The sequence below is a fragment of the Cebidichthys violaceus genome, unplaced genomic scaffold (genome assembly GCF_023349555.1).
Source record: "Cebidichthys violaceus isolate CVI_PGR_0920_01 unplaced genomic scaffold, fCebVio1.0.p SCAF_78, whole genome shotgun sequence".
Taxonomy (NCBI): domain Eukaryota; kingdom Metazoa; phylum Chordata; class Actinopteri; order Perciformes; family Stichaeidae; genus Cebidichthys; species Cebidichthys violaceus.
In genome coordinates, this window is record NW_027176962.1 from 696,097 (window position 1) to 722,818 (window position 26,722).

The 26,722-nt window shown below is 42.2% G+C and overlaps 4 protein-coding genes across 4 annotated transcripts; all 4 read right to left on the reverse strand.

Moving 5' to 3' along the window:
- Nucleotides 1-338: 338 nt before the first annotated feature.
- On the reverse strand, nucleotides 339-5,372 carry LOC137892296 (uncharacterized). The gene is made up of 21 exons (XM_068737331.1): nucleotides 5,272-5,372; nucleotides 5,113-5,189; nucleotides 4,935-5,030; nucleotides 4,721-4,845; nucleotides 4,132-4,275; nucleotides 3,985-4,059; nucleotides 3,720-3,884; nucleotides 3,547-3,643; nucleotides 3,255-3,472; nucleotides 3,019-3,175; nucleotides 2,734-2,942; nucleotides 2,518-2,635; nucleotides 2,173-2,372; nucleotides 1,995-2,109; nucleotides 1,746-1,915; nucleotides 1,581-1,675; nucleotides 1,326-1,456; nucleotides 1,039-1,228; nucleotides 740-881; nucleotides 517-646; nucleotides 339-440 (listed from the first exon to the last, which is right to left on the reverse strand). Exons 1-21 carry the CDS (start codon nucleotides 5,289-5,291, stop codon nucleotides 358-360), a joined length of 2,757 nt encoding a protein of 918 aa, XP_068593432.1. The 5' UTR covers nucleotides 5,292-5,372; the 3' UTR covers nucleotides 339-357.
- A 187-nt stretch (nucleotides 5,373-5,559) lies between these two features.
- ttc32 (tetratricopeptide repeat domain 32) lies at nucleotides 5,560-8,861 on the reverse strand. The gene is made up of 3 exons (XM_068737379.1): nucleotides 8,715-8,861; nucleotides 8,336-8,502; nucleotides 5,560-7,632 (listed from the first exon to the last, which is right to left on the reverse strand). Exons 1-3 carry the CDS (start codon nucleotides 8,828-8,830, stop codon nucleotides 7,505-7,507), a joined length of 411 nt encoding a protein of 136 aa, XP_068593480.1. The 5' UTR covers nucleotides 8,831-8,861; the 3' UTR covers nucleotides 5,560-7,504.
- A 3,506-nt stretch (nucleotides 8,862-12,367) lies between these two features.
- Nucleotides 12,368-19,128, reverse strand: matn3a (matrilin 3a). Its single transcript, XM_068737313.1, has 6 exons — nucleotides 18,728-19,128; nucleotides 14,860-15,435; nucleotides 13,631-13,756; nucleotides 13,081-13,182; nucleotides 12,831-12,904; nucleotides 12,368-12,731 (listed from the first exon to the last, which is right to left on the reverse strand). The coding sequence occupies exons 1-5, from the start codon at nucleotides 18,894-18,896 to the stop codon at nucleotides 12,849-12,851; spliced, it is 1,029 nt and encodes a 342-aa protein (XP_068593414.1). The 5' UTR covers nucleotides 18,897-19,128; the 3' UTR covers nucleotides 12,368-12,731; nucleotides 12,831-12,848.
- A 403-nt stretch (nucleotides 19,129-19,531) lies between these two features.
- Nucleotides 19,532-26,342, reverse strand: laptm4a (lysosomal protein transmembrane 4 alpha). The gene is made up of 7 exons (XM_068737314.1): nucleotides 26,122-26,342; nucleotides 24,443-24,563; nucleotides 22,982-23,058; nucleotides 21,640-21,762; nucleotides 21,230-21,325; nucleotides 20,929-21,027; nucleotides 19,532-20,543 (listed from the first exon to the last, which is right to left on the reverse strand). Exons 1-7 carry the CDS (start codon nucleotides 26,248-26,250, stop codon nucleotides 20,469-20,471), a joined length of 720 nt encoding a protein of 239 aa, XP_068593415.1. The 5' UTR covers nucleotides 26,251-26,342; the 3' UTR covers nucleotides 19,532-20,468.
- Between the last annotated feature and the right edge of the window lie 380 nt (nucleotides 26,343-26,722).

The following is a 26,722-nucleotide window of genomic DNA, read 5'->3' on the forward strand; positions in this document are numbered from 1 at the left end:
AGGGGTTACGTCAGTTCTGCTTGGATGTACTTTTAGGAGCAACAAGAAAACTATGGCCAGACCTTTAGCTACAAAAAAAAAAAAAAAAAAAAAAACTGAAGGTCTTTGACTTGTGGCAATAGAGTGCTTTGTTAGACATTCCTCAACTATCTTTACCTAGTTATTTGCTGCTGTATTTGTTTTATAGCCCCTTTAGTAATTTTAGTTCGGTGGCAAAAAAAATAAAATACTCTTAAATGAAATTGCCATCTTGAATGTATCACTTTTATAATGCAAGGTTAGACAAAAGAGGACTTCCCAAAGCTTTGCTACAAATTGGGCAAAGAAAAGACTGTACAAAAGTTTAAAGAAAGTAGTTTATTCAGAAGTTTGATCAGATGTTAACACAATAGGCCCAGAGGAGATTTGCCTTTGCTGAATAGAGTCTGTTCCCCTTTGCCCTAGAAAGACAAGACAAGTATAGATCACCAATTGCATAGATTTAGGTGACAAAATGTTTTTCCAGATTACACTTACCCCGTCTTACTCCTTTTATCTCTTGCGGTCTGGAGTAAATCTGCCATGTAGGTTGCACACACTGGCCTCTGCACGAACCATCCAATTGGCTGTTTTCATCACAAATTGCTGCGTCACAGTGGACATAGATCTGCAGACAGAAGGGTTTATTATGCAGGGCTACATGCAGCTGAACCGTGCAATGTGGCCAATACACAATTTGGTTACAACAGTCCCACTTTACCTCGTCTTCCAGAACCGCGTCCTCTTTAGTGAAGGCAAACATCTTTATAGAGAAGCGTTTGATGTGGGATGGGACCAAGACCCTGGCGTCACTCACAACAGGATGGAAAACGGTCACATAGCTATCATCAGGATTCTCACAGCTGGGGAGGGAATAAATCAAACTTCTGAATGTTTTTTGTTAAACCCCATGAAATTTGGATTATGTTTTAGAGATTGTCACAAGTCAACCTGAATTTACAGATTGCTTCAATAATGAGAAAAGCTGAAGTTGGCCTCAAGTTTTATGCTGCTTATTACCTGTCCACAATGATATCCCAGCTAGGCAGAGATGTCTGGTCTTCATCGAGTGTAGCCCAACACTTCTCCACGATGAGCTCCAAATTTGGGTCAGTAGACTCAATCAGCTCCACCTCAAAATACAGGGGCTGCCTGAGATATCTTACAACTGGATAATCTTCTGCTTGGTAGAAGAGATCATATGATGAATCTGGAGGTGAAGAGTCACATTTGAAAAAGGTATAGACCGGACAGATGGCGTACAGTCTTGCAAAAACAAGATCAGGTGTTTAAAAATGCAACTTTACCTTGGGCTAGTCTCATATGCACCATCAGCTGCCCTGAGCCAATCTCTGCTGTGGGTTCATAGAGTCTTGGTTTGGAGCTGAATGCGACAGTCTGAGTCTCATTGACTACATAGTAGCAGGAAACGGTCTGTCTATAGAGAAAAAAAAAAAAAAAAAAAAAAAAAAAAAAAAAAAAAAAAAAAAAAATACACACTGATGGTGTTGCCGTCTCACTAGACAGTATGTCAGAATAAAAGATTGGATGAGTCCCTCTACCTGTACTCTGGATCAATTGGTGATGTGTTGGCTACTCCTTTGTCATTGTAATACAGGCCAATCTCATTTTCATACAGCATGTAGTGGTCAAAGAACTAAAATAAAGTGAGGCATTAGAATGTTTAACAAAATGATATTGTAGATTTTAGGTGAACCAACACTTACTGTTCTAGTGGTTCCACAGGAATCAACACTGAAAGAGAAATATGCAGAGCGATCGTCACTGAACGCCGGTTTGCAGGACTGGTCCTTTAGAGTCAGCCTACTTGGGCTGAGATTGGGCACAGCTTCCACCTTCACAGCGATAGCGGTCATTGTTCCATTGGGGTAGCATGCTGAGGACAGAAGTGGTAAAAGTGAAGAAAATGTCCTACACTCCCAATCAGCAGAAATACTGCAATATTGATGTCTTACTGGTCGTTATGAAGGGGAATGTGCAGGCCAGGTAGAGATCAGAAAGCACCCAGTGGTTGATGGGATCCAACAGAAGCAAGTCAACTCGGATTCTGACTGAATCTGAGGTTATCAGCTGTAAGACAAAAGGGAAGTTATCCAGTGCAGCAAATTTATGAGATTTTATAGTTTGACATACCTCGAACGCTGTGTCCTTGGCAGTGTATGGCAGTACGAGGCTAAAGTGCGTGTCGTTTCCTTGGAAATTATATTCGTCAGCTATCTCAGGTGTCAGCTCTCGAGGGCCAATCATGGCCTTGAAATTGTGGCCTTGACTTCCGTATTTCACACCGATGTAAAACTGGTTCTGGTCACAGGTGCCAGTGATGGTGGGTAGCTCTAAAAGCAGAGAAACATTAAACTGAGCAACTTTCTCTGGGGTTAAGGGGAGACACCCAATATTAGTTGAAATGTTCTCCCCATTCCCCCGTTGGGTCAAAGCAATCAACTAGATACCATGAAAAGCAAAAACATGATGGCTCACCAACATCCTGATGAGCTGCCTGCAAGTCAACTGGGTGGGCAAATGGAATTTCTTCAGGCAGGATGATAAACCCAAAGATCAAAGGGAGGAGGTAGACTGTAACCAAGCGGTCAGGATTCTGCAGATATAAACAGCTCAGTTATGTCTTTGAAATACTGGCATGCAGAGCAAATAAGCTGGCATGGAGTGGCATTTTGCATTTATAATTTCACATACACGTTTCAGAACTACATCTGAATCGAAGGGTACTAAAAGAGAGAAGCTCTTTGTTCCATTGGAGTGGTTGTGCTCCTGGATGGTGAAGCCTCTGGCATTGCTCTCCTCAACAGTGAGAATTCCAGTGGAGAAGGTGATGTTCTTCAGCACCACATCATGAAGAAAGGTGCCCAAGATAATGCTGAACACCCGGGCCTCGGGAGCAGTATCTGAGAAACAGAAAACATGTTAATAGCCTTCTCCTCAAGGCTGAGATTCTGTTGTCTGCTGGAAAATGTGACTTACTTTCTTGGAAGTGGGGAGGTTGAGGCATAAGAGGGGTGGTAATGGGGAACAAAACCTTGTATTTGGTATCATCTTGGGTGTCAGTGGTTCTCCACAGTACCTCAAGCATGGGCTCCACAATGTAGGCGATGTGGTACTGGTAATCTGGGGCATGGCTCTGCAATTAATCATGACATTTTAATAAAACATGCAAAGACTAGTGACTCTTGCATTTCTAATGTAGAAGACTTTCCAACCTTGAAGTGACCATCAGGCGAGCCCACTGGAATCTCAATAACGATGTGATGGTGTGTGGTGGACAGTGTGTATCCCCGTGCGGCCATCTGAGATCCATCAAGCCTCTTCCCGTTGATGCCCATGTGCATTTCTAGGACTTCAAAGTTGCCATCCAACAGCGGTGTCACACGGCGAGGTACGTGCCAAGAGATTACATCGTTGATGAAGAGGACGCCACCTGTTGATCAAGCAACTGTTGACGCAACTGTGCAACAACTAAATGTTAACCGTGTCCATCCACTCGAGACTTACCTGTGGGACAAGCAGCTGCCAGGTTCACCACATTCAGACCATGCAGTGCCTGATAGTAGGCGCTCACCCTGAAAACTTCCATGGGGACTCCACCCACCTAAAAGATGTCAGGTTTAATGTCATGCTTTTAATGGCAAGTAAAATGCAAAACACTGGAGATGAGTGTTCCTTACCTCCTCCGAATAAGTCTCTGCTGTATTGTACGGGGATCGCATAACCAGACGGGTCAAGGTCACCATGGCACCATAGCCGGCTTGTTCAGCCTCCCTAAGCATCATTGACACTGGTTCTGGGGTGTAGAATGTCAACTTCCAGATACCATGTGCTGCCCCATAGGCCTATAGGGAAGGGAAGAATGAATAATTTCCTCCATTTGAGATAACAAAGGGTGCAGGTTGAAAAGCAAGTCCACTGCAACAGAGGAATTTTAACACATACATCAGGAATGGCGTCGATCTCTTTAACATCTTGAGCCTGTCCCTTTGCTTCAGTAGTAGCAATGTGGTTTGACACCTAAAAACAAGAAATGGTGGCTTAATAGTTTAAGACACTAGTTGGTAGAACCATTAATGTAAAGCGACCTACTTCCATGTAGTTCCTGTCACAGAGAATCTCTCTAGAGGCCCACTGAGTGTAGCTGCAAGTCGGCATCACATCATGGGTAACCACATCTGATTGACTCTGGCCATACATTCGGATCCTTAAGCCAATATTAAATGTCTGATCGTCCTACAAATGCAATGCATGAAAAATAATTTTGGCATTAGTTGAGTTAAGAGCTGAAATCAAGCAATTTGTTTAAATAATGAATAAAGGCAAACATTTCCAACCACTTGTCCATTTTTAAATTACCGAGTGTTAAGATATTTTAAAACTTCATTTTTTAACATTTAAAAAAAAAAAAATAAAAAAATGTTTGGTCTGTAAGAGAGATAATTGGCAGATGAATTTAGCCCTGAAATCACATTACAAACACTTCGTACCCTATAAAATGCATGCAGAGGAAAGGGGGAAAATACTGACAATTGCAGTTAAAATATGGGAGGTTTGATTAAAGTTTTTCAGAAACGCACAAACAATAGTTGAGAAATTAAGAACCATGTGACCCACACAATGTTTTTCTCACTGGTGAATTATATTAAAATGTCATCTAATAAATTGAGCTCAAACACACTTTGTTGTCCACGTAGCAGCCCAGCAGAGACGAGTAGATTCTGGTGTTACCCCACGGGTCGGACTCCATGCTGTATCCACACTGAGCAGCCAAGCTGGGTGTTAACACAATGTGCTGGGTACCATCTGGGGGGGGAGAAAGAAAGACAACCATGACAGGACTTTACTTTCCTAGTGATGAGCCAATCATGTTCATTAGCAGATTTGATACTCACTGATGGCTTCAACCTCAAGCTCGTTCCCCACTGCTAAGGCCTTGTCCAATGAAAGCCTCATTAGATTACCCACACAGTCTGACCGTAAACCACTGCCTGTTAAAAGAACAGGCTTGTGAGGAAGTGTAAACTTTCTTTAGAACAGTGGTAAACTAATTTGGTTTGAATTCAGGCTTACTTGACTGAGAATTGAGCTTCATATTTGGCCTTGCTTGACCCAAGAGGATTACTGCAGCCATCAAGTTCCATAACAAACTTGAACAAGTAAAACACATAGTTTAGATACATTAAGTGTGCAGCTAGCAGTCTTTGAAACAAAGAAAGAAAATTAACTTACATGTTCCCAAGCCTCCACATGTTGCAGTCTGAGTGCAGCCAAACAAAAGAACTAGAGGACTCAAACCACTATCAGAGCTTGGCACTGAACACCCAGCACACCAGGCAACAAACCAACTGACTACCTTAGTGTTCCATCACCAGCTGTTTTATACATCAGTAAATGACAATACACAGGTGAGACCAATTGGTGATTCTCTACCCAACAACTCACATGCAGCGAGAGAGCTTGATGTATGTTTTATGAAGACTGGAAAATCTTAATATATGCATACACATGAATCGGTAGTGTGATAAAAAAAAAGATATTTATTGTTCACTGATTACTAACATATACATTTGAGTTTGGCATCAGAAATATATTTTAATTATTCAAGAGATCCACAGTGTCAAAAGAGGGCGACTATCTTTCCGTAAAACCATATTTTTAGACAGAAATTGAAGACACAAAACATGTTTTTCCTTTGCAGCTGAGAGACGTATAATCTTTAATGCATGCAAACAGTTGATTAAGGTTTGTTTATCGTCACAAACCTCCTCCCAGTGTGTTCAAGATGGGGCAATAACATTTATTACCGACAGTAAAACCCAAGCTCATCTTTTCACCTGGTGCGCCTGGGTCGATAAGTCTGCGCGGTCCACTCACAGAATTATACAATAATAATGCTTTAATTTATGAGGCCATTACATTTTCTCCAACTGGAAGAATCTCGAGTTCATCAGAAAAGGAATTATCAGTGCTCTAACATGTGTTCAAACTACAAATGTTTTTGCAGCAAATGGTTTGATTTATAGTGGTGTCATTGCTTGTTCATGTTTATATTCATGCTGATATCTTTTAAAACATTTTTTTATTCCTATCCAGATCAAATAACAATAACATGTTATATGATAACTGTACATACATATATATTATGGTGGAAAATAAGTATTTGGTCAATAACAAAAGTTCATCTCAATACTTTGTTATAACCCTTTGTTGGCAATGACAGAGGTCAAACGTTTTCTGTAAGTCTTCACAAGGTTTTCACACACTGTTGCTGGTATTTTGGCCCATTCCTCCATGCAGATCTCCTCTAGAGCAGTGATGTTTTGGGGCTGTCGCTGGGCAACACGGACTTTCAACTCCCTCCAAAGATTTTCTATGGGGTTGAGATCTGGAGACTGGCTAGGCCACTCCAGGACCTTGAAATGCTTCTTGCGAAGCACACGGATCAGTCGTCCTGGTCCCTTTGCAGAAAAACAGCCCCAAAGCATGATGTTTCCACCCCCATGCTTCACAGTAGGTATGGTGTTCTTTGGATGCAACTCAGCATTCTTTCTCCTCCAAACACGACTAGTTGAGTTTTTAACCAAAAAGTTCTATTTTGGTTTCATCTGACATTCTCCCAATCCTCTTCTGGATCATCCATATGCTCTCTAGCAAACTTCAGAGGGGCCTGGACATGTACTGGCTTGAGCAGGGGGACATGTCTGGCACTGCAGGATTTGAGTCCCTGGCGGCGTAGTGTGTTACTGATGGTAGCCTTTGTTACTTTGGTCCCAGCTCTCTGCAGGTCATTCACTAGGTCCCCCCGTGTGGTTCTGGGATTTTTGCTCACCGTTCTTGTGATCATTTTGACCCCACGGGGTGAGATCTTGCGTGGAGCCCCAGATCGAGGGACATTATCAGTGGTCTTGTATGTCTTCCATTTTCTAATAATTGCTCCCACAGTTGATTTCTTCACACCAAGCTGCTTACCTATTGCAGATTCAGTCTTCCCAGCCTGGTGCAGGTCTACAATTTTGTTTCTGGTGTCCTTTGACAGCTCTTTGGTCTTGGCCATAGTGGAGTTTGGAGTGTGACTGTTTGAGGTTGTGGACAGGTGTCTTTTATACTGATAAGGAGTTCAAAGAGGTGCCATTAATACAGGTAACGAGTGGAGGACAGAGGAGCCGCTTAAAGGAGAAGTTACAGGTCTGTGAAAGCCAGAAATCTTGTTTGTTTGTAGGTGACCAAATACTTATTTTACAGAGGAATTTACCAATTAATTCATGAAAAATCCTACAATGTGATTTCCTGGATTCTTTCCCCCCATTCTGTCTCTCATAGTTGAAGTGTACCTATGATGAAAATTACAGGCCTCTCTCATCTTTTTAAGTGGGAGAACTTGCACAATTGGTGGCTGACTTTTTTTCCCCACTGTAAACAATTTAAGGATATATGAAATATGTACTAGTAGTTTATGAAGCTGTCAGTATCCCCTTTGTATCTTGTGCTGCTGGTCCAGAAGTGTCTGTTGCAGGCTCACTTTGGCATCTTCAAAATCTGGATTGAGCTTTAATGCTCGCTGGAAGTCACTCTTGGCATCGTCGAAAAAACCTGTAAGATAGTAAAAAAAGTACATACATAATACGTTTATTTGCAATGGACTGCCTAGCTGGCTTGTTAAGAGTCATCAGTTTTATTTAGTGGGCAGCATGAGCACGAGCGCTATCAGCGAGCACACTGCTCCACCTAGAGCTTTAAAAAGGAAAGGACACACCAGACTCACTCAACAGCTACAGCATCAACCCACCTATTGTTGTGAATATGACTATTGAATTTCAGATTGAATCTTATATCTGATCTGTACCAAAAGACAGCTTGTTGAGTATTGTGCAAAAAGGGACAACAGGAAGCTTGTGGAAAGACTTATTTGATGAAGGAAGCTTAGATATATATTCTGAGCCACTGTTGTGTTTTTTTTCATTGGTTTGATCACGCTGATCAAACCAGTCCCACATGCTTTATGGAAACATCTGCATTTTGCTTCTTATTTTCTTCTTTTTTTTGGTATAAAATCTGGTATGGATTGTGTGAGTCTTTGCACCCATAGATATAGATTCATCCTTGAATACATTTTTAATTAAATTTGGACTAATGAAACAAAAGGACACAATATTATAACACATCCTAAATTTGACATTTATTTTGAAACAGACCGGAAGTCGCAAATGTTGCTCTCTCTCTCTCTCAAGCTTGATGAAAGCAGCACAGCTGTTGTCTAACAACAAACAGCGTGCCTCGTTATTGTGACCCTTACCTAGTCTATAGCGGATGAGTCCTCTGTTGTAGAAAGGTACTTCATACTGGTCGTCAGTCTCTATTGCGGAAGTGAAGTCCTCTACTGCTTCATTAAAATCCACCCGGAGGTACTTTATCTGTCCGCGGTTGTTATAAGCACTGGCCAAACGACTAGCTTCACAGCCCCTGTGGAAATATGACACCGTTAAACATGGACCATTCAACAATTGACGCAATGAAATGACAGCGAAGAGAGAGAAACCAAATTAAAGTCAGCAACAGTTAGCAAACACCGGGTCACAGACGTTAACGGATAACAGAATATGGTGTAACACTAGTTCGACTAAAGCGGCGGACTGTTAGCTCGTTTTACTTCTCCAGGACGGAACAAACAGTACCTGAACTGTGCGCAGCACGAGATAAACTTCGTGTAAAGTTCTTCTGCCCGTTTGAAATTCTGTTTTTTAAACTCAGAGTGAGCATATTCAAGTGTTTGGGGATTATCTTCCTCCATAGGTTTTAAAGGGTTTTTTTTTTTACGTGCTTTTCCGACTACGGATATGACGTCACAAAATACAACCTCCAATCAGTTTCAGCGGGTCGCAAGTGGGCGTGACTTGCAATTAATAGCGTAAAATTGAATAGGAAATACTGTATTTCCCTTTGCATTTCATATGATTTATAACTATGATTTTACTAACTTATAGCATATTACATATTATCAATACAACAACAAGATGTCCCTTTCCCTGCTGTTTTTTTTGTAATATTGTGACATAGATGCGCCTTTCTCCCAATCACCTCCCATTAGTCGTATATTGTTTGACCTATTGTGCACAAAAAGAGATGTATGAATATTATTTCTCATTAAATAACCCAAATGATATGTAGTGATTGAAATCCAGGCCATACGGGACCATAGAATCTGAAATCAACAGGTAACAGCAGGTGGCACTCTTGACTCAGATCTCCTTAAAACAGTCAATGAAGACTTCAGTGCAAGTTATATTAAAACTAGTTCAAATTATATACGCATGCAATTTGAACACAGATCCCAGTCTCTAACTGAAACAGTATTATTCTAACAGTGCAGCAATGGTGGTGTTTTTCATTTTAAAGCCAGGGATGTGACCCTAACAGAAACAAACATCTGTCACACCAGTCTCATTGCAGTGTGGACACTCGCTGCAGTAAATACACAGCAAGGAGGGAACCCATAAGAAAACGGGTGAGAAATTCTCAGACCAATCTCCCAGGTGAGGATGTCAACTGCCCTGGTGAAAAAGGCCACCTTAAGGAAGCAGAGGTCGCTCAGTAGCCGTGCATTTTCCTTTTGCGGCCCATTAATCTCCAGACTGTGTGGACGAGTTGAAACAGATCAAACGGAGACCACTTTGACCCAGAGGAAGAAGATGCAGGCCGCTGGCTGTAGACACTCCTGAGAAAATGGCAATAACGTGCAACTGTAGGCCATTTCATCACATGAAGCGAGAGGTTTCTGCAACCCACAACCACGAAGCCCAAGAAGTCACAAACTATACAACACTGAGGAAGTAGACGTCTAACAAGACTCGAGTGCTTTCTATTGCACTCAGATTACCTGTTGCACTGCGGTCGTCAGCAGCTGTCAGATTTGTTTATTTGAGGCCACCTAAAACATCATGAAGCTATGGAAAGTCTTAAACAGCCTATTTTGAAAATGGCAGCCTGAAGCAAAGACTTGGATTACCTCCTTACTTCATGTGTGGCTGGTAGAATATGGCAACAAAAGAACAAAACAAAAGAAATGATGGTAAAGATCCATATAAAACGGATTTGACAAGGTCCACTCACCAGCTTTTTTTTTTTCAGATCTTGCAACCACACACAGGTGGAGTTGGTGATTACAGTATATTTCCAAGTCCTGGAATAGACTCAATACTCAGTACATGCTCAATGAAAAAACTTATCTGAAACAGAATATTTAAAATATTAAAATGTGTTCAGGCTCTCAAAGTTCTCTAGATATACATGTATTAAAAACTATATTTTTCTATCAATTTGCAAGTGAAACAAAATGAAACAGCAAAAAAAATATTTAAAAATCAATATTAAGTACAGTTATTTCGAGGACATACGGTTCAACGTTTTCTCCCACATATGTATCTGCTTTAGTAAACACAGTTATTTAGTTTAATTCCTTTTGTCCGTTTTCTTATACTGTTGTACCTTTTGATAATATAATAGCCCTGTTCTACTTTAGCATTAGTGTCATCATATCATAATTATTCCATCCTTAGTAACTCCATAGTGGTGTGGTATGATATGAGAGTGGTATGAATCTTCTCATCTTGGCAAGAAAGCCAGTGAGTGTATTTCCCACAATGCCCGACTATTCCTTTAGTACAGACTATCCTACAGCGAGGGAATAATAAATGTTAATGCCACGAATTCACTTGTTGCCACATGTGGTTATTTTAAACATCCTCAGTCCATCTCTCAGCTTAGAGGACCGTTAGATCGTTCATTAGGTTACGTGACCTTTACAAAACGTAACCATCAATGAAACAGAACGCCGCTCGACTGTTTTCCGAGAAAATTCAAGTTTGTCCTCAACTTTGCACCAAGTTCTACATGTTTTTTCCGCGTCTCGTCGGTATGTGAGTCCCATTCATCTTCTTCCCCCGAAACGCCGGTGGGCTCACCTCCCTGACCGCTCGTGTGTGTGGTAGCCATGAAAACCACTAAAATAGCGGACAAACACAAAACAGCTGTTTGGTTAAAGGAAGGAGGGAGAGGATCCAAACCAGACTAGAGGTAAACGTTGGCGTGTTGACTCTTCGCCTCACTCAGACAGAGCAGACAGAGAAGCTCTGTTGTCGGCCTCCTTCCAGAGGTTACATGATGACCCCTGACTGTTGTTTTGGCAACACTGAAGGTGTAAAAAAACACATGATGATGATAACAGGGTACACAAACAGATGGTGGTGTAAGAGAGATGTTATTGTCCAAAAATGATTTATCAACTCAGGTTACTTGAATCAATAGCTCTACTCGGTCACGGGACAGTTGTGGACTTTATTCCAGCTTTATTTTGAGTGTTTAGTGGCTGAACGTCTGTTTCTTTAGGGTTAGGGAGCGATCTTCCCTTGACCTCAGATCTCAGAGCGCTTTGACTGTTTTTCGCGGAGCCAGAGTAAATTATAACACGTAGTTAATAGAAATGTGAGCGCTTGTCCATGTTTACCTTTCTATATTGACATAGAAATACATGTGGCACTGAAATGTACAGTTATACAACATATACTGATATAAAGGCTCTTTTGTATCCACAGAAAAGCATTTTAGAGTGATGATTCTGCCCTTTTTAAAGGGCATTTAAGGGAATTTGACTTGAGTTATTAGAACTCATCATAAGTCAAAATAATGTTTTTTTGTCCTCATATGAAAATCCACAATGCTTGTAAGTAGAGAAATGTATCATTAGCCTTTTAAAAACATAATAGAAGTAAGATTCAAGTTACAATCCTTCAAACTTTCATCAAACTATCGGCACTTTTTTAAGCAACAGCCATTCCATGTATTCTGTCACTGCCAGTGGCGGACCCCGCCAATCCCATGCTGGCTATAATTTGCTGGGATGTAATCCAGCCTTATTTTATTTCACTATTATCAGCTTCACTGTTAAGCCTCGAAATATTATGTTCAAACATAACATTCATGAAGTTTTCAGCATCACCTCCAGTTAAGAATTCAAAAAGACGACGGCGTGACAACAACCTCCTTTGCGATTATTTTATTGTGTGATTTGTCTGCTGGGTTACATCTATGATTCATAGCAAACATTATATGTCATCTGATAACATTCACAGACACAAAGGATTAACATTTATTATGCATGGAACATAATACAAATTGTAACAATACCTCAACTGTTGTAACAGATTATACAATAAAGAAAATATGCAAAAGTATCTAATGTAGGAAAGAATTTACTGGTTGTAAAAAAAAAAAAAAAGATTCTATTAAAATACGTAACTAATTAAATCCAGTTTGATGTTTTCATAAAAACTACTATATACAATATGCAACTTTGTACAAAAAGGATGCAAAACATACTTCATACAGTTCAGGAGAAACAATGGAAATAATACTTGTTCTCTTCGGTTATTATACGTCACACTACGTTCACGTAAGTGTTGAGAGAAAATAGTTTGAGTAGCTTTAACTAGCAGCTTCAAAACATTGCATTTAATGCCCACATCCAACTGTAGACATTGTGCCTCAACAGTGCACTACAGTCGGTAACTCGAGGAATATCGGTTGATGAATCACAGCTTGACGCGATCTGTGGTTGAAATCCGTACAGCGGTTATGGGAGGATGGATGACAGGAAACACATGTCCGTGTCCAGGAAGTAAGCCAGCGAGCTGTCTCTGCAGAAAGTAAATAAACAAAAGAGGTCAGACTGTGTGGAGGGGTCGGAGGCTTTTACCACAAATCTCCCCCAGAAAAAAAAAAAAAGCTGTCAATACCTGCCACTGCGTCCAGCTTCAGGCACGACCCAGCATGTTCTCCAGACGCTCGATTCTCCCAGAGACGTCGACTAGTGAGATCGGTCAAGAAAACTCTTTTGAAAACACATTTACAGACACGATTAAACGATGAAAACACCCTGCTAAATGATATTACAATTACAATGCCAACAGGTAGAATATAATCAGCTTTCATTTCAGAGAATGTGTCAAACAAAAAGTCTTTCATCTGAATCAACAGGAAGGATATTCTTGGCTGTGAGCTGCTGGATGGCAGCCTGCGTCTGCTTCTGGAAAGCCAGTCTGGCTTCACATTTACAGGGATCCTCCACCACCACCACCGCCTTCACCTCTTCTCCTGGAGAAAGTACATTTCACATCAGTGCAGCAGATCATGTAGAGAGTGAAAAAGCACACTAAACAACACCCGCACTCTACCTTTTTTTTTTTTTTTTTTTTCAACTGGGCTGCAGTTCATTGCTTGAAAGTACACTTTCCAAAAATATCCCACAGTATTAACTTACCATTACCTTTGCCAAAACTGTAATGCCATAATAGCGAATAAATTCTAGAATATTACCCGATAATTGTCCAACAAATGCTACGGTCAACAGTGAATTACAGAGTCAGGAATTAAGCCCCAGTTGGTTGTGATGTTGTGAAGCGCTGCTTCGAAGCCAAACACATTCTGCACATTGCTTTGAAAGATTTTACACACAGACTTTTAGCAGCATTAATATCACAGCAAAAAAAAAAAAAAAAAAGCCACATTTTTTTGTATCCACACAGTATGTTCTTACGTTTCGGGGAACATGTTTTCTTGTCTGCATTCAAGATATAACCATTCCGGCACTGGCAGTAATACGAGGCATTGCTGTTGACACATATGTGTTCGCAGTCATGTCCCATGGCACAGGGGTCCAGACCTGGAATAAGCCGGGATTAAGGGATGGCGCTGTCAAGATGGCAGCATGGGTACAGTTTCATGCAGTATGCTATTAGTAGGTGTCCTGTGATAGGTAAGGTATCCAGATAAACCAGATCCATCAAACCAGTGTATGGTTATCAGTATCTCCTTCTACTGTTGACAAAAGTAAAATAAAGTATTTTTTTTTACTGTTACAGTTCAATCTGATTCAATTTCCGATATTGTTTTTGCTTGTACTGGTTAAAAAAAAAGAAGTAATATTTGCACGCTTTTCTTGTGTTTGTACTTGACCACATGACATTTGTGTTGGAAAACTTGATCCATTCATACACCTTCACCACATCTCAGCCAAGATCGTTCACTGTGTGTTGGACAACACAGGTAAAAATCACAGAACCCTGAAGTACAACAGTGATGACAGTGAAGTTACATGGACACATTATCTCATTAGCTACGGGGGGGGGGGGGGCAAGACACACATCGGACAAAAACATGGGGACAAATTCAGGTTTACAGCCGAGCCTCATTTGATCAAATCTTTGAAGTTCTTGTACAATCTAAAACTCGCCATTCAAATGAATTATTCTGATCAGTAAATTGCTTTAGATTGTTGCCATTTTCACAAATTTTTATACATGATTATATTTAAGTGTATATTTCAATCATTATTCCATCAGTTCTTTTGAAAAAAGGAGGTTTGACTGTGTATTTAAATAATTTCACATACAAACGGATACATTCAAAGCAATCGCCACAATGATGCTTTGACTACGAACCATTTTCTAAAGATCACCATTTACTTTTTTTTTTGCTTTTAAATAGAGAAGCTGAAAGTTTAGGGCTGCACAGCCCCAAGACTTTACACAGGTTTAACTTGGCGACTACAAGCAGGTTCTAGTACCGACATCTGCAGTCCATGTGGGGGTTGAGAGCATCTGGTATTTTCCCTTATGACTTCACAGTTTATATTTCCCCAATAACACGGTAAATGATCCACAAACTGCAACAAAACCCCCTTTAGACTGTAGGTGCCGCTTACTGAGGAACTAGAACCTGGGTTAATGGTGGGGGAAAAAGGTCTCGCAGGTCTCTTTGTCCTACCGCACAGGGTCTCCCTGAACTTGGAGGTGAGCTTCTCGATAACACCGTAGGTCTCCACGTAGAAGACGTGGTCATCCAGAGGGATGCTGGCCATCTGCTGCAGGGAGCGCATGTCAGCTCGGTCGACCCCGACGGCGTAGATCTCGATGCCTGAGGCCCGAGCGGCGGCAGAGACCTCCTCCACCTGGTCTTGGGGTCTCCCGTCGGTCACAATGATGGCCACCTTGGAGATTTTCCTGGAGCGAGGCCGGGCTCCAGACTCCTCGGTGAAGGCTTCGTTCACTGCGGTCTTGATGGCGAGGCCCGTCATAGTGCCGGCCGCCAAGGGCTCGATGCGGGAGATGGCTTTCTTCATGTCGGGTTTGTTGGAGTGGCTCTTGAGGAGGAACTCAATCTTGACCGTGCTGGCGTAGTTGACCACAGCCACTCTGGTGGCGTCGGAGCCAACGTCCAGCGTGTCGACCATGTCAGCCAGGAATATCTTCACCTTCTCAAACTCACCGGGACGCACACTGCGAGAGCTGTCGATGATAAAGACCAGGTCCAGGGGACGGCTCCTGCACTGAGAGTCCGTCTCTGGTGATCAACCAAAAACCATGGCGGGATTAAGTCCACTTCATACTGAAAACCCAGTTCATTATTCAAAGAAACATTCAAGCTTGTTGGTTAAACTGTCACAGTGAGAGAGAGAAAACACACACACACACAGGACACTTTGGGATACACAACACATGACCCCATGGAGACAAGAAGGAAACTGTTGTGCATCAGTGCAGTGGTACAATGAAAGCTTCTGGTGAAATGATTTAGTATGTCATAAAACATACTGTAGCATTTCAGTCTTTCAACGGTCCATCACAGAATTGGCGGAGGACTTATGCTTTCGTTTCATTTCCATGAATTCAAAGTGACATCACACCTAAAGACTGAGGCAGTGTTAGGAGCCCTGCATGTACAATCACATACACATATGCTGAAGTACATTCTGCACTTCAGCATTAGATGCTCTGTGCTTTTTTTTTTTTAAAAGCACAAATACTGACTGTTTTTACAAAAATATGAACATTTGCTTTCATTTTGTTTTCATAAAGTAAAAGATCTTTTTCCATGCACAAACACATTTCTATTAAATGCTGCGCACACATTTGTTTAAATGCATCTTTACAAAGATAATCCATCCACCTGACAGGTGTGGCTGATTACACAGCATGAGTATAACACAGGTGTGCCTTAGGCTGGTCTCAATGAAAGGCCACTCTAAAATGTTCAGTTTTAGCTTGAAAAAAAAAAAAAAATACATTTATTAGGATTTCACATGACTTTATGAGCAACATAAATGCATTCCTTTTGGCACGCTCCCTCAAAAGTAAAGACACCTGTGGCATCGTGTTGGGGAAACATTTTAGAGCGGCCCTTTATTGTGATCAGCCTACGTCACACCTGTGTAACAGTGATGTTGTTTACTCCACCTCTTGATTATCCACAGCTGTCAGATGGATGGGTGTTCCCGGTAAAGGTGTAGCACACGCTAACTACAACCGACTCAAACTAATTTGTGCAATAAATTTGAGCGAAATGAGTTTTTATTGTGCATAGAAAAAGTCTTAGATCTTTCATTTCAGAAAACAAAAAAGGGTTGCGTTTATATTTTATCAGAGTATATACACATAGAGAAATACTCTAATTAGTGTTAGCTCTGTCTTATGGCCTGCTTTTTCTTTTCTGCCTTAAGTTCCTAGACGTAGTCACAGTCATAAATTCAAATAGGATGAATATTGAAGTGAAAGGAAATGGCAATTCAGTCTAGAACGCTACTTATCTGTCTCCTACCACTAAACGTTATACAAATCAAATGATATCACTTTTTAAATGAGATAACATCTGCTTCCAGTGGTGTTTCTACTCTTATCTTAGAATGAAATGAACAGATCTGACCTGGAAAGCATTGAGGATTTGGTTTGGAAAGCAAACCTGACTGGTAATGTTCTACCTGTCTCCACAGGACTGACGGTGGTGACGAAGCCGCTTTGGGTACTGACCGGTAGCGTCACGGGAGCGCTGGTCTCCGCTGGCGGCGCGGCGGTAACCACCACCGGCAGGCTGGTTGTCACCGGTGCCACCGTGGTTGCTGGCAGAGTCGGCCGCGCTGCTGGCTCTGGTAGAATTGGAGGGACAGTGCGGGGGTGCACTACAGGTGCCGTTGGTACTGTTGGGTCTGACTTATCTGGGCATGGGCCTTTCGATTTGTAAGGGAACGGCCCTTTGAGCCTTTGATGGGGATGTTGAGCTACTGGTGGAGATAGACCTTTGTAAATGTGATGCATGTGTGGCACCACGGGCCCCTTGAATGTGTTGTGATAGGGCTGCATGGCTACGGGGGGCCTGCGGTAAGTCACCGGAGGATATAGAGGGACGGGTCGATACACGACCGCTGGAGGGATCCGTGGTGGCTGGTAGTGGTAGCGATACCCTCCTCTATACGTGAAATCACTTCTGTGAACTACAGGGCCACCAGAAAGGAAAAGTGATAGAGAACATTAGTAGGCTGGAAGTAAAGGAAAGACGTGTAAGTTGACATTGACAAGAACGTTGGAGTGAAATATACAACATCAGACGGACAAATTATTAGTCGAAGCACGAGTGTAAATTCAGCCTCCTGGGTTGTTTACAGCGATTATCTGGTATGACGCTTGTGAAAACACTCCTCACTGATTCCATGCATGTTGTGTTAGATACTGTTGTTATACTACTGGTTACATTACATTTGTGAAAGATGAAATATTTAGCCATACTAGCTTTTAATATTTTATCTTCAAATTTAAAAAAAACCAAAACGACTTAGATTCAAAAAGTCTAAAAGAGATTTAAAAAAAGTCTAATGTGGAACGTAATGCAAGTAAATGTACTCAAGTACTATAGTTAAGTAGCCCTAAGGTACTAGTACTATACTTAAACACTTTCAGTATACACTACTTCTACATCTGAGAGGGAAATATCATACTTTTTACTCCTCTAAATTGACTCGACAATTACAGGTATTAGTTAGGCTAATATAACATTTTACACACCAAACCTATGATGACCATAACCAACTACTACATTAAAATACTGCAAAATATACTGTATACCAATGCAACACTAAACAGGGCTCTTTCTTCTGAGGGGGGCTTTGTAACTCAAGTTCGTCTTTGTAACGCAGGACTTTTACTTGTTTTAGTGTTTTTCAGGTGAAAAAAGTATTCAGCTCTTGTGTCAGTACAACAATATGTAAAAATACTCCATTACATGTAAATAACTTAAAGTAAAAGTAAAAAAGAAGAAAAAATGATGTAATGTAAATTTGTTTTTGTATAATGGACTTTTCGCAAATTCTTAATATTTATCTTAATTTATGTTTTACTTATTTGGGACGAAAGCAGTTGTTGTAACTGTTAACAACTACATGTCCTTATCACTAGGAAGTAACAGTAAAGCAGTAAAGTGGAAACCTTTTTTTTTTGTAAAGCGGTCACAAGTCAAATCTATGGTGATTTTTAGCACTGCTTTGTATCCAATAAGCTTATCATATGCTATTTAAATTTTTTTAAAAAGTCACAAGTAACCACAGCAGTCAAAACAAACTACTGGAGTAAAAAGTACAATAAATCTCATTGAAAAGTAATAAAGTATAAAGTAACCTACCGGTACCTCGCAACTGTACTGAGAATAAATAGTTAATTAAGTTAATTTCTTTCCACCAGAGGTGTTTTTATGCTGATATAATCACTTTTACTTAAGCCAAATGTACTTCATCCACCCCTCTCACCAACTAACCCTAACTGTCTTTCAGAGAAAGTAAAGTTCCGATATAAGTTCCAGTAAAACTCACTTGATGGATTCAGGGTCCTGAACGGAGGTCGCCCATTGTTCCTGGTTTGAGCGTAGCTTTGCGCGGCGATCAGCTGAGGATCCCCCTCACCGAGGTGATATGTGGCCAGAACATCAGACAGCAGCAGCAGCAGCAGCAGCGACAAGAGGGTCCAGAGGAAAGACTTCATCCTTATGTGCACGCAGAGTCCCCCCGGTGGTCTGTCCTGCTCTCAGTCTCAGAGGGTCCTGCTGCGGTCTAACCGCCTCCGCGTATGAGGGGCTCTAAGACCGACGCGTCAAAAAACCTCTGTCCAATCCAGAGGTGTGACACGACCTCCATGACACCGTGAATACGGTACAGAAAATATGCTGTATGTATGCATCGATATGCCCCCCCCCCCACACACTCTGCAACTTCAATTTGCTTTATGATTGTTTATATATAAAAGGTCAAAAGTCCCCAAAACGCACCACTTTACACTCCCAAACTGCTGAATTATTCACTAATAATACAAAATAAAGTATACATTATGAAGGAGTGTGTTAAAGGTACAGTTACACGTTGTTGAATGAGCCTTCAGTACGGTTCAAGCGACAATCTAGTTCATCAATTATGTCATAAAGTCAAATAAAAATGTTAAAGCAATATTGAGAATCCATGCTATGGTGAAAACAGGATTTAATAAAAACCAAATTCAAACCAAAAGCTTCACCATTTGTGTTGCTGCTGCTGAACATTATGCGAGATATTTAAAAAGCTCCACTAAGAGCCTGTTTGGGGCTGAGATTGGGTTTCTACAAAGACTCACGAAGATAAAAAAAGAAATGTTCTGAAACGTTTATTGAAGTCAAATGTATTTCCACTAGGATCAAAATCATATTACCAGTAAAGTAATGGAGAGGTTGTTGATAAGCATGCGACTACTAATGTTCACGAGACTAGCTGTTTGCTCCAGACGCCGGGCGAAAAAGAAGCAGAGAAAAGGATCCATCGTCTCTCTCTCTCTCTCTCTCTCTCTCTCTCTCTCTCTCTCTCTCTCTCTCTCTCTCTCTCTCTCTCTCTCTCTCTCTCAGCTGGGAAACTAGTCACTTGCTTCGCTAACACATCCGGGCAGCAGACAGTGACACAAATGTCAAGGGTGGCGGTGAACTGAACCACAGCAAAGCTAAATAAATAACAGATGAAAAAGTGCTACAGACTCCATTCAACTTCAAATTCGACTGAGATGGAATAGCCTAGATCTTAATAATTAGGGGAGGGAGAGTAACACAATTCAACAATAAGAGCTATAAGAATAAGAGGATTGTCAGAATAGTTTTTTTTTTACACTTCATATATCAATCTATAGATAGGATGGTGCTGGATCGATGATAGCATTTCAAGCAATTGAGTTTTCACATGAATCCCTTTTACTAAGACATAAAAAGGCCAGAGGGGGGAGGGGGGAGGGAGGGTGGCTCTGCTAACCTCTGTTGCTTTTCAAACATCACATTCATTCATTTATTTCACACAGATTTCAGTCTCTCCCACCTTCCTCCTCCTCCTCTCACACCTCCGGGACGCTCTATAGACGCTCTGTAGAAATACAGAGGGTAGAGTTGGACAAACATCGTCAGTGGCCTTACACATACACAGTAGGGGGGGGGGGGGGGGGGGGGGTCAGAAAGTGTTAGTGAGGTAACGTAGGAATGCATATGGTGGTGTGTGTGTGTGTGTGTGTGTGTGTGTGTGTGTGTGTGTGTGGCAACAGGGCTGGTGCTTAAGCAGGCATGTAAGGGGGAGGGGGCTCCTTCTCTGGCATCTTCATTGCCATCTCATAAGTGGGCAGGATGTACTGGAAGAGAACAACAGAAAAGCAAACGTAAAACGACTTAAAGGCCGATACAGATACAGATCGTACTATGGAGGCAGCTGTGTGATGAGACGACATGTCACGAGTCACATCATTTGAGAACCAAGACACAGTTTTTGAAAACTGGAAATGACGAGCTTTAAATTCTGATTCATAAACATTTCTAAATGTAGCCGCCAATTTATGTTTGGTAAACTCTTACGAACAGACGCCGCTGTCCTCACCGCGGTGATGGCATGACACCTGCTGGTGCATGGTGAGCATTACATTGTATCCGATACGGTCAGGTGTGTTTTTTAAAAGACGGGAGATTTCTACTCGTGAAATTCTTAGCGGTCGATCAGGGAGCATTTAGCGGCTGGCATACCTGGGGAGGGGTCTCAAAGGCCGGGTAGACGGCGATCTCTGGCATGTTCCTGTTGTTGATGTACTTGTAGCAGTTCCACACACAGTTGATCAGGTAAGACTGGAACGCAAATACAAGACGGCATTTTGAATTTCACGGTTCGATCGGGCCGTGTGACTCGACAGACCCGTTAACTTTACTTTAAACAGGACAGAGCTCTGCTTAGCTGTGGGAACGCGTCCTTCGCCTTCCGAATCCACCGACATGAAACCAATGAACACGCTCAATAAAGCAGATTTAACTGTACAACTACTAATGTCACCTTGAGGATGATGAGGAAGGCAAAGAAGACCAACACAAAGAGCAGCAGGCAGCTGGAGTCCATAGAGAGGAGGTTGTCCTTGTATGGGAAATCCGGCTGAGGAAGACGAGAAGGTCAGATAATCAACTCAATCCAGCTCACATCACCGTCAACGCTACAACGTTCACCCAATCAGTAACAAGAAGGTAACCTTCATGACTCCTTTTAGGGACTCTGACTTGACAGCAGCTTAGTCTGCAGCTCATTCGCTGTTTTCTCATTTCTCTCCTCACTTTCTATGAAATGTTTTTTCCTCTTGTAGGAGTAAACAAGCATTGTATTTCATAATAAACATGGGAGCGGTAGCGCGATGGATTGAGAATGTCAACAGGATCAAACTGCGTGGGTCTGGTGGGTCTGGTGGTACTAACCAGCTGGTCCAGGTAGTCCTTGATCCTGGGCAGGTAGGTGAGAGAACTGATGGCCACCAGGCAGCTCAGAGCAAAGTCAAACAGCTGATAGCAGAAGAATGGGATGAGCCAGCCGTCACGATGCTGAGGGGGAAAAAAAAAACCTTCATGTTATGAACCACGTCATCGATGAGGCAGATGGTGCTTGAGGTCTACAGGGACCATGTTGCATTTTTCCCGACCTTACATCCGCACCCTTGTCTTAGATTAGCTTTAAAACAGTTCCCAGTAGGGAGGCTCTATGGTAAATTCTACAGTTGGAGGATTCATTCACAGCCTGGGCAGCGAAATAAAACACTACAGTGTTCAATGTTTTAAAAAGTAGAGATGCACCGGTGCCGGTACCGGTCCGATACCGACTCAAACAGCTAAATCGGCCATCGGTGCATCCCTAGTTCAAAGACTCGGATTCTGACATCGGGTTTCTTGGCATAAATGAAAGAGTTTCCTGGACCGACGGCCTTTTTCCCCCTTGGGCTCAGGCTGAGGCTGAGGCTGAGTCATCAGATGTGGTTTGGGGTAAATGAAAAGAGCCTGCCTGACAGAGACAGGGAGTGCTGACATTACATCATCACATCTCACTGGAACGAACACATAGAGACGGTTGAAAATCAGCAACGTGGTCCTTTGACTGGGCTACTATACAACAATCTCTACAGGCATTCTGGGTGTTTTCTATGGAAAAAGTACACTCCTACGTCACTTCATTACGGAGCGAAGTACTGAATATCGTTGGTAGATTACGATCAAACATTGAGGGGATTCAATCGGGACACTACAGCTCTGCATCGCCACACTGGATCCAGGAACGGGTGGGGGGGGGTTCTACTGTTGTCTGGGTGCAAGCGTTTGCTCAGCTAAAGCGTAACTCTCGCACAGACCGCCGGCAGGAATGGAGCGCCGGGCCCGTCGCTGTGCGTCACGCTTTAACCGTGCAGTCATCCCGACTAGCAGCTTAACGCAGGGCCACGTCGGAAAAAAAAAAAAGGCTATCAAACCTGTCCGTCTTGATGCCATCAGGACCGGCCTGTGAGGTAAAGATGACAGGCGGTGAGAACACAGCATGGTGCGCTACACTCCCACCGCGTCAGGGTTCTATTCAACAACCACGACATGTCTTACTTACCTCTGAACTCCGGTGCTATTAATACACAACCTCAAAGCGATGGGTTATTATTATTTTTTTTTTTTTGCATGCACATTCTGGGATTACATATTAGCATAAGAAGCCACGACGGTGCTTTCAAATGAGACGCATGCTGTCAGAAGAGAACTGGGAAAAACGTCCGCTGGGAAGACTTACAGTAATGGCTCCGTACACCATCATGGCACTGATGGTGAGCATCAGCAGAGAGATGGCGAATCCAACACAGGCATTCTCTGCGTGAGGAAAAAGTGAGAATAAATACATAAATCCACCAAGTGATTAAATACAATTTCGGTATTTTTCGCTTTGGCCTCAGTGATCTGCACACAGCGTTAAGAGAAGCGTCTCCAGGGCTTCTCTCCTTCCCGTTAACTCGCTTTTAAAAGGGCAGCTCTGGGGAGCATTGAGCCTCTCTCAGCTGTGTAGCGTCTGTAAATACACAATGAAACTCAGCCGGGGATAATTAAAAGGCCGGCCTTTCATATCCTCTCTTTTCTCCTCTCCATCACTCAGTCTCTCCTTCCTCAAAACTCCTCTGCCTGATGGGCTAGAGAGAAAAAAGGATTCTGGTGAGAGAAGCTACAGCAGCACTGCGGCCCCTGATGACGTTTCTTTGTTATTTAGTAGCTCAAACTGAACAGCTTGAACATCAAATGTATGAAACTGTCAATAGGACTCTCTGGAGCTCGTATTAAAGTTATAGAAAGCTAAATTCACACAGGCTGCTGATTCATTTCATTCTCAAATGAGCCTAGTTTTGGGCTGTCAAATGTCAGAACATTGTGAAAAATCTTCTTAAACCAAAACGTGACGTCTTCAACTTGTCTGAATCAAGTCTAAGCCCAAATATATTATTTTCACATAAGATAAAAAAAGGAGCACAAAATTAGAGAAGCTGCCACCAGAGATTATGTGGAATTTTGTCATTTACTATAATAAACGTAATACATGTAAACCAGCCTAAAAGCCAGAGACCATTTCATCTTTACGTTACTTAAATAACTTCCAAACATGGCCTGGAATAAAAACGAGTGCCGCCTGATGTGTGTGTGTGTGTGTGTGTGTGTGTGTGTGTGTGTGTGGGGAGGGGGGGTCCCAGCCACAACGGTTGTTTCCCTTCCTCTCCAGCTGAGTCACCGTTTCAGAAAAATAAAGAGGCCCCCCCCCCCCCCCTCAAGACAAGTCAACACAACAACCGCCAGCGACGAAGAAGAGCACCTCCCAGCCCTTCACATGTAAATACAAACGGAGGATCAACATCCTTGAGGAAACACTGAGGAACGACACCAGTGACACTAATAACAACGTTCAGTTACACGTTCACAACACAGCAGTGTTCTGTCGTCATCGCGCCTTGTTTCGTTTGCTTTGCAGTCAGTGGGGAGTTGTGCTTCCTGTGGAAGATGAATCACATGTTCAACCTCAGCGTGACGGCAGCTCATCTGTTAACTTCTACATGTTTCAGACGGCCATCTTCACTTGGAGACAAGAGAAATTTAAAAAAAAAGGTGTTTGATGCGTAAATGTGTCGTGAACTCAAAAAGAGAACACGCGCGTTTTTAAAACGCAGCTCGTTAGCCGTAACAGTAATGGCTCATGTAAGGTTCCGTTGCTTACCAGACATCCTGTCGGAGGCAAAGTAGTGGTCGATGACCTCATACTGCAAGTCAATGGTGGGCACGTTCTCCGGGTGGGTCACAGCGACAGTCAGCAGGATGCCCATCAACAGATTGACTACCTGAGGAGAGGAAGGCGGGAAAAAAAAGGGGTTTTAAAAGAACGTTGTAATAATCGTTTTATTCACTTCATTTTTTTCCGTCTGACAATGGTTTGGAATACGTTGTAGATTGAATTCCTCCCTTACATTCAGCCATTGGTTCCAGTTCATATTAACATTGTGGGGGAAGCCATTACAGTGAACAATTTATCAGCCTTTTTTTTTTTCCAGTCACGGTTACTTTATCGTTATGTGGGAATTCAGGCATGAGGAGGAGGAGGAGGAGGAGGAGGAGGAGGAGGACGAGGAGGAGGAACCATTTAAGGATTCAAGGACGCTCCGGCAGTCAAGCCCAAGGAGAGGCATTGTGTGCTGCTGAAAAAATAAATTCCACAAGACAAACTAAAGCACTTATAAAAGACAGCATACTTGAGATATGTGGGATACGGTTTAAATGTGAAGAAAGTTTTGAACAGGAGCAGAATTTTTTTCTGAAACACAAATGAGCGATCAAAGTCCAGCAGTTTATAAATGAATGTATCTCTGAGGAGAACAGGTGTCACGTGCACATTTAAACAGGTTAAAGACACGAAAGAGGAGGAGTTTATGTTTACGTTATTATACCAGCACACACGTGAGACTATTCACCTGGTACAATGACTGCCACCACCACCACCACCACCACCACATTACCAGTTTGTCCACCAAGTCTTTACTTTCCCGGATCCATAACTGTGATGCTGTCTGATACTATTTTCGGGTTTTTCTTGTGTTGCATCGGTGATTTCGTGGAAGTAGAGCAACAAGGCGTGTTTTAATGTGTCAGGTACTGTCCAGCTGGCAACCGAAAGTCAACAGAGGACTTTGAAATGCAACCAAAAGCAGGAACATCTGCTACGTGACGTGGTGAACGAGATTAATTCAGCTGTGAATTCAATGAGCGTAGGGACAACGTAAACACATATGCATCTACTTCAGCGCGCCTATGAAATGCACTCTCTTGATTTAACTTCAAAAATAATCTGCAACATTTTAGTAATAGTAAAACATGCGTCCATTTTTTTTTTTTTTTTAGCAAACTGCGTTACTGTGGATTCCTTCACGACGCGTTTGTTGTGATTCACATTAGCAAGTCAGCGGAACGTGAGCTAGCTTTGCGCTAACGTGCAAAACAACAGAACGTTCCGTCAGGTGAACATGTTTTAAACATTCGGAACACGGATGCAGGGGACTGGCGCTGCTCGAACGTCGTTACTTTCCGTCGTTGTATCGGTTTACTAACCGCGTTTTCACGGTTGGGCGACGGAAACACTTAAGCTAGCTAATTAAACCAGAAACGGAAGCTAACGTTGAGCCTAGCGCTCTGTTAACGCCAACTCGGCATGTAACGGATATTGATCAGACAAAAAAAAGTTGCGCCTAGCTAACATTGGAGTTGCTGACAACAGTCTTCATAACCACATTGATATATAATGGCTGATATACAGTATGTAACTCTGTACTTTAAGGACTTTAACAGAGTTGATAGGCAGTGCTAGCTAGCATTAGCTTGCTTAGCTCCATCAACCATTTTACGCACCATGTACCATGTTCCCAGGATAATGGTCCCCGTGCGGACGTGGCAACATCCACAACACCTGGTGGTGTACAGTCTGTCTCGACTGGGCTTAAAGTGATGCATGTCCTCCACAAGCGTAGGAAGAAACATCGGGAGAGCTTGTCGTGGACGAGAAACAATCTTCTCAGCATCAACAGTCAAGCGAACTAACACAGGAGGAACGCCCACCACTTCCTTGACAACCTGTGCGACACCGGTGATGAAAACAAACGCTCTGACGGGTAGGAAAAGGCGGGGACCAGAAGGTTACTTTTGACTGACAGGAGTTTGAACCAATGGCCGTGAAGACATTCTGAGTAAACCCAATAGGCTTCAGGCCATGATGGGAATAAAATAATGAAAATCAGGCCCGTTTAAATGAAGCTTTCTATGAAGGTATGGCTGATTTACCAACCGAGAAAAGCAGTATACTGTCCCAGGGTGCCATAACTTCAGGTGGACTAATGGGGCAATTAGTTTGCAATAATATGTGTTTAATACTGCTAAAGAAAATTATACGGCAACACTTACTTAATCTTGAGACCAAGAGGTAAAACCATGTTACATGGTGCATTTACTTGAT

What these genes read in the sequence shown, in the direction of transcription:
- ttc32 (XM_068737379.1), bottom strand. Translation starts at nt 8,830, where the DNA reads ATGGAGGAAGATAATCCCCAAACACTTGAATATGCTCACTCTGAGTTT. An exon ending in TCGTGCTGCGCACAGTTCAG is followed by an intron (nt 8,503 to 8,714) that starts GTACTGTTTGTT and finishes ATATTTCCACAG; the next exon opens with GGGCTGTGAAGCTAGTCGTT. An exon ending in ACTCATCCGCTATAGACTAG is followed by an intron (nt 7,633 to 8,335) that starts GTAAGGGTCACA and finishes ACTATCTTACAG; the next exon opens with GTTTTTTCGACGATGCCAAG.
- LOC137892296 (XM_068737331.1), bottom strand. Translation starts at nt 5,291, where the DNA reads ATGTGGAGGCTTGGGAACAT. An exon ending in CAGAGACTTATTCGGAGGAG is followed by an intron (nt 3,644 to 3,719) that starts GTAAGGAACACT and finishes GACATCTTTTAG; the next exon opens with GTGGGTGGAGTCCCCATGGA. An exon ending in GGCAGCTCATCAGGATGTTG is followed by an intron (nt 2,373 to 2,517) that starts GTGAGCCATCAT and finishes CTCTGCTTTTAG; the next exon opens with AGCTACCCACCATCACTGGC.
- matn3a (XM_068737313.1), bottom strand. Translation starts at nt 18,896, where the DNA reads ATGAAGTCTTTCCTCTGGACCCTCTTGTCGCTGCTGCTGCTGCTGCTG. An exon ending in GAAAACATGTTCCCCGAAAC is followed by an intron (nt 13,183 to 13,630) that starts GTAAGAACATAC and finishes CTCCAGGAGAAG; the next exon opens with AGGTGAAGGCGGTGGTGGTG. An exon ending in CCAGCAGCTCACAGCCAAGA is followed by an intron (nt 12,905 to 13,080) that starts ATATCCTTCCTG and finishes GACCGATCTCAC; the next exon opens with TAGTCGACGTCTCTGGGAGA.
- laptm4a (XM_068737314.1), bottom strand. Translation starts at nt 26,250, where the DNA reads ATGTTTCTTCCTACGCTTGTGGAGGACATGCATCACTTTAAGCCCAGT. An exon ending in TGGTGTACGGAGCCATTACT is followed by an intron (nt 21,763 to 22,981) that starts GTAAGTCTTCCC and finishes TTTCCCCCTCAG; the next exon opens with CATCGTGACGGCTGGCTCAT. An exon ending in CCTTTGAGACCCCTCCCCAG is followed by an intron (nt 20,544 to 20,928) that starts GTATGCCAGCCG and finishes GTTCTCTTCCAG; the next exon opens with TACATCCTGCCCACTTATGA.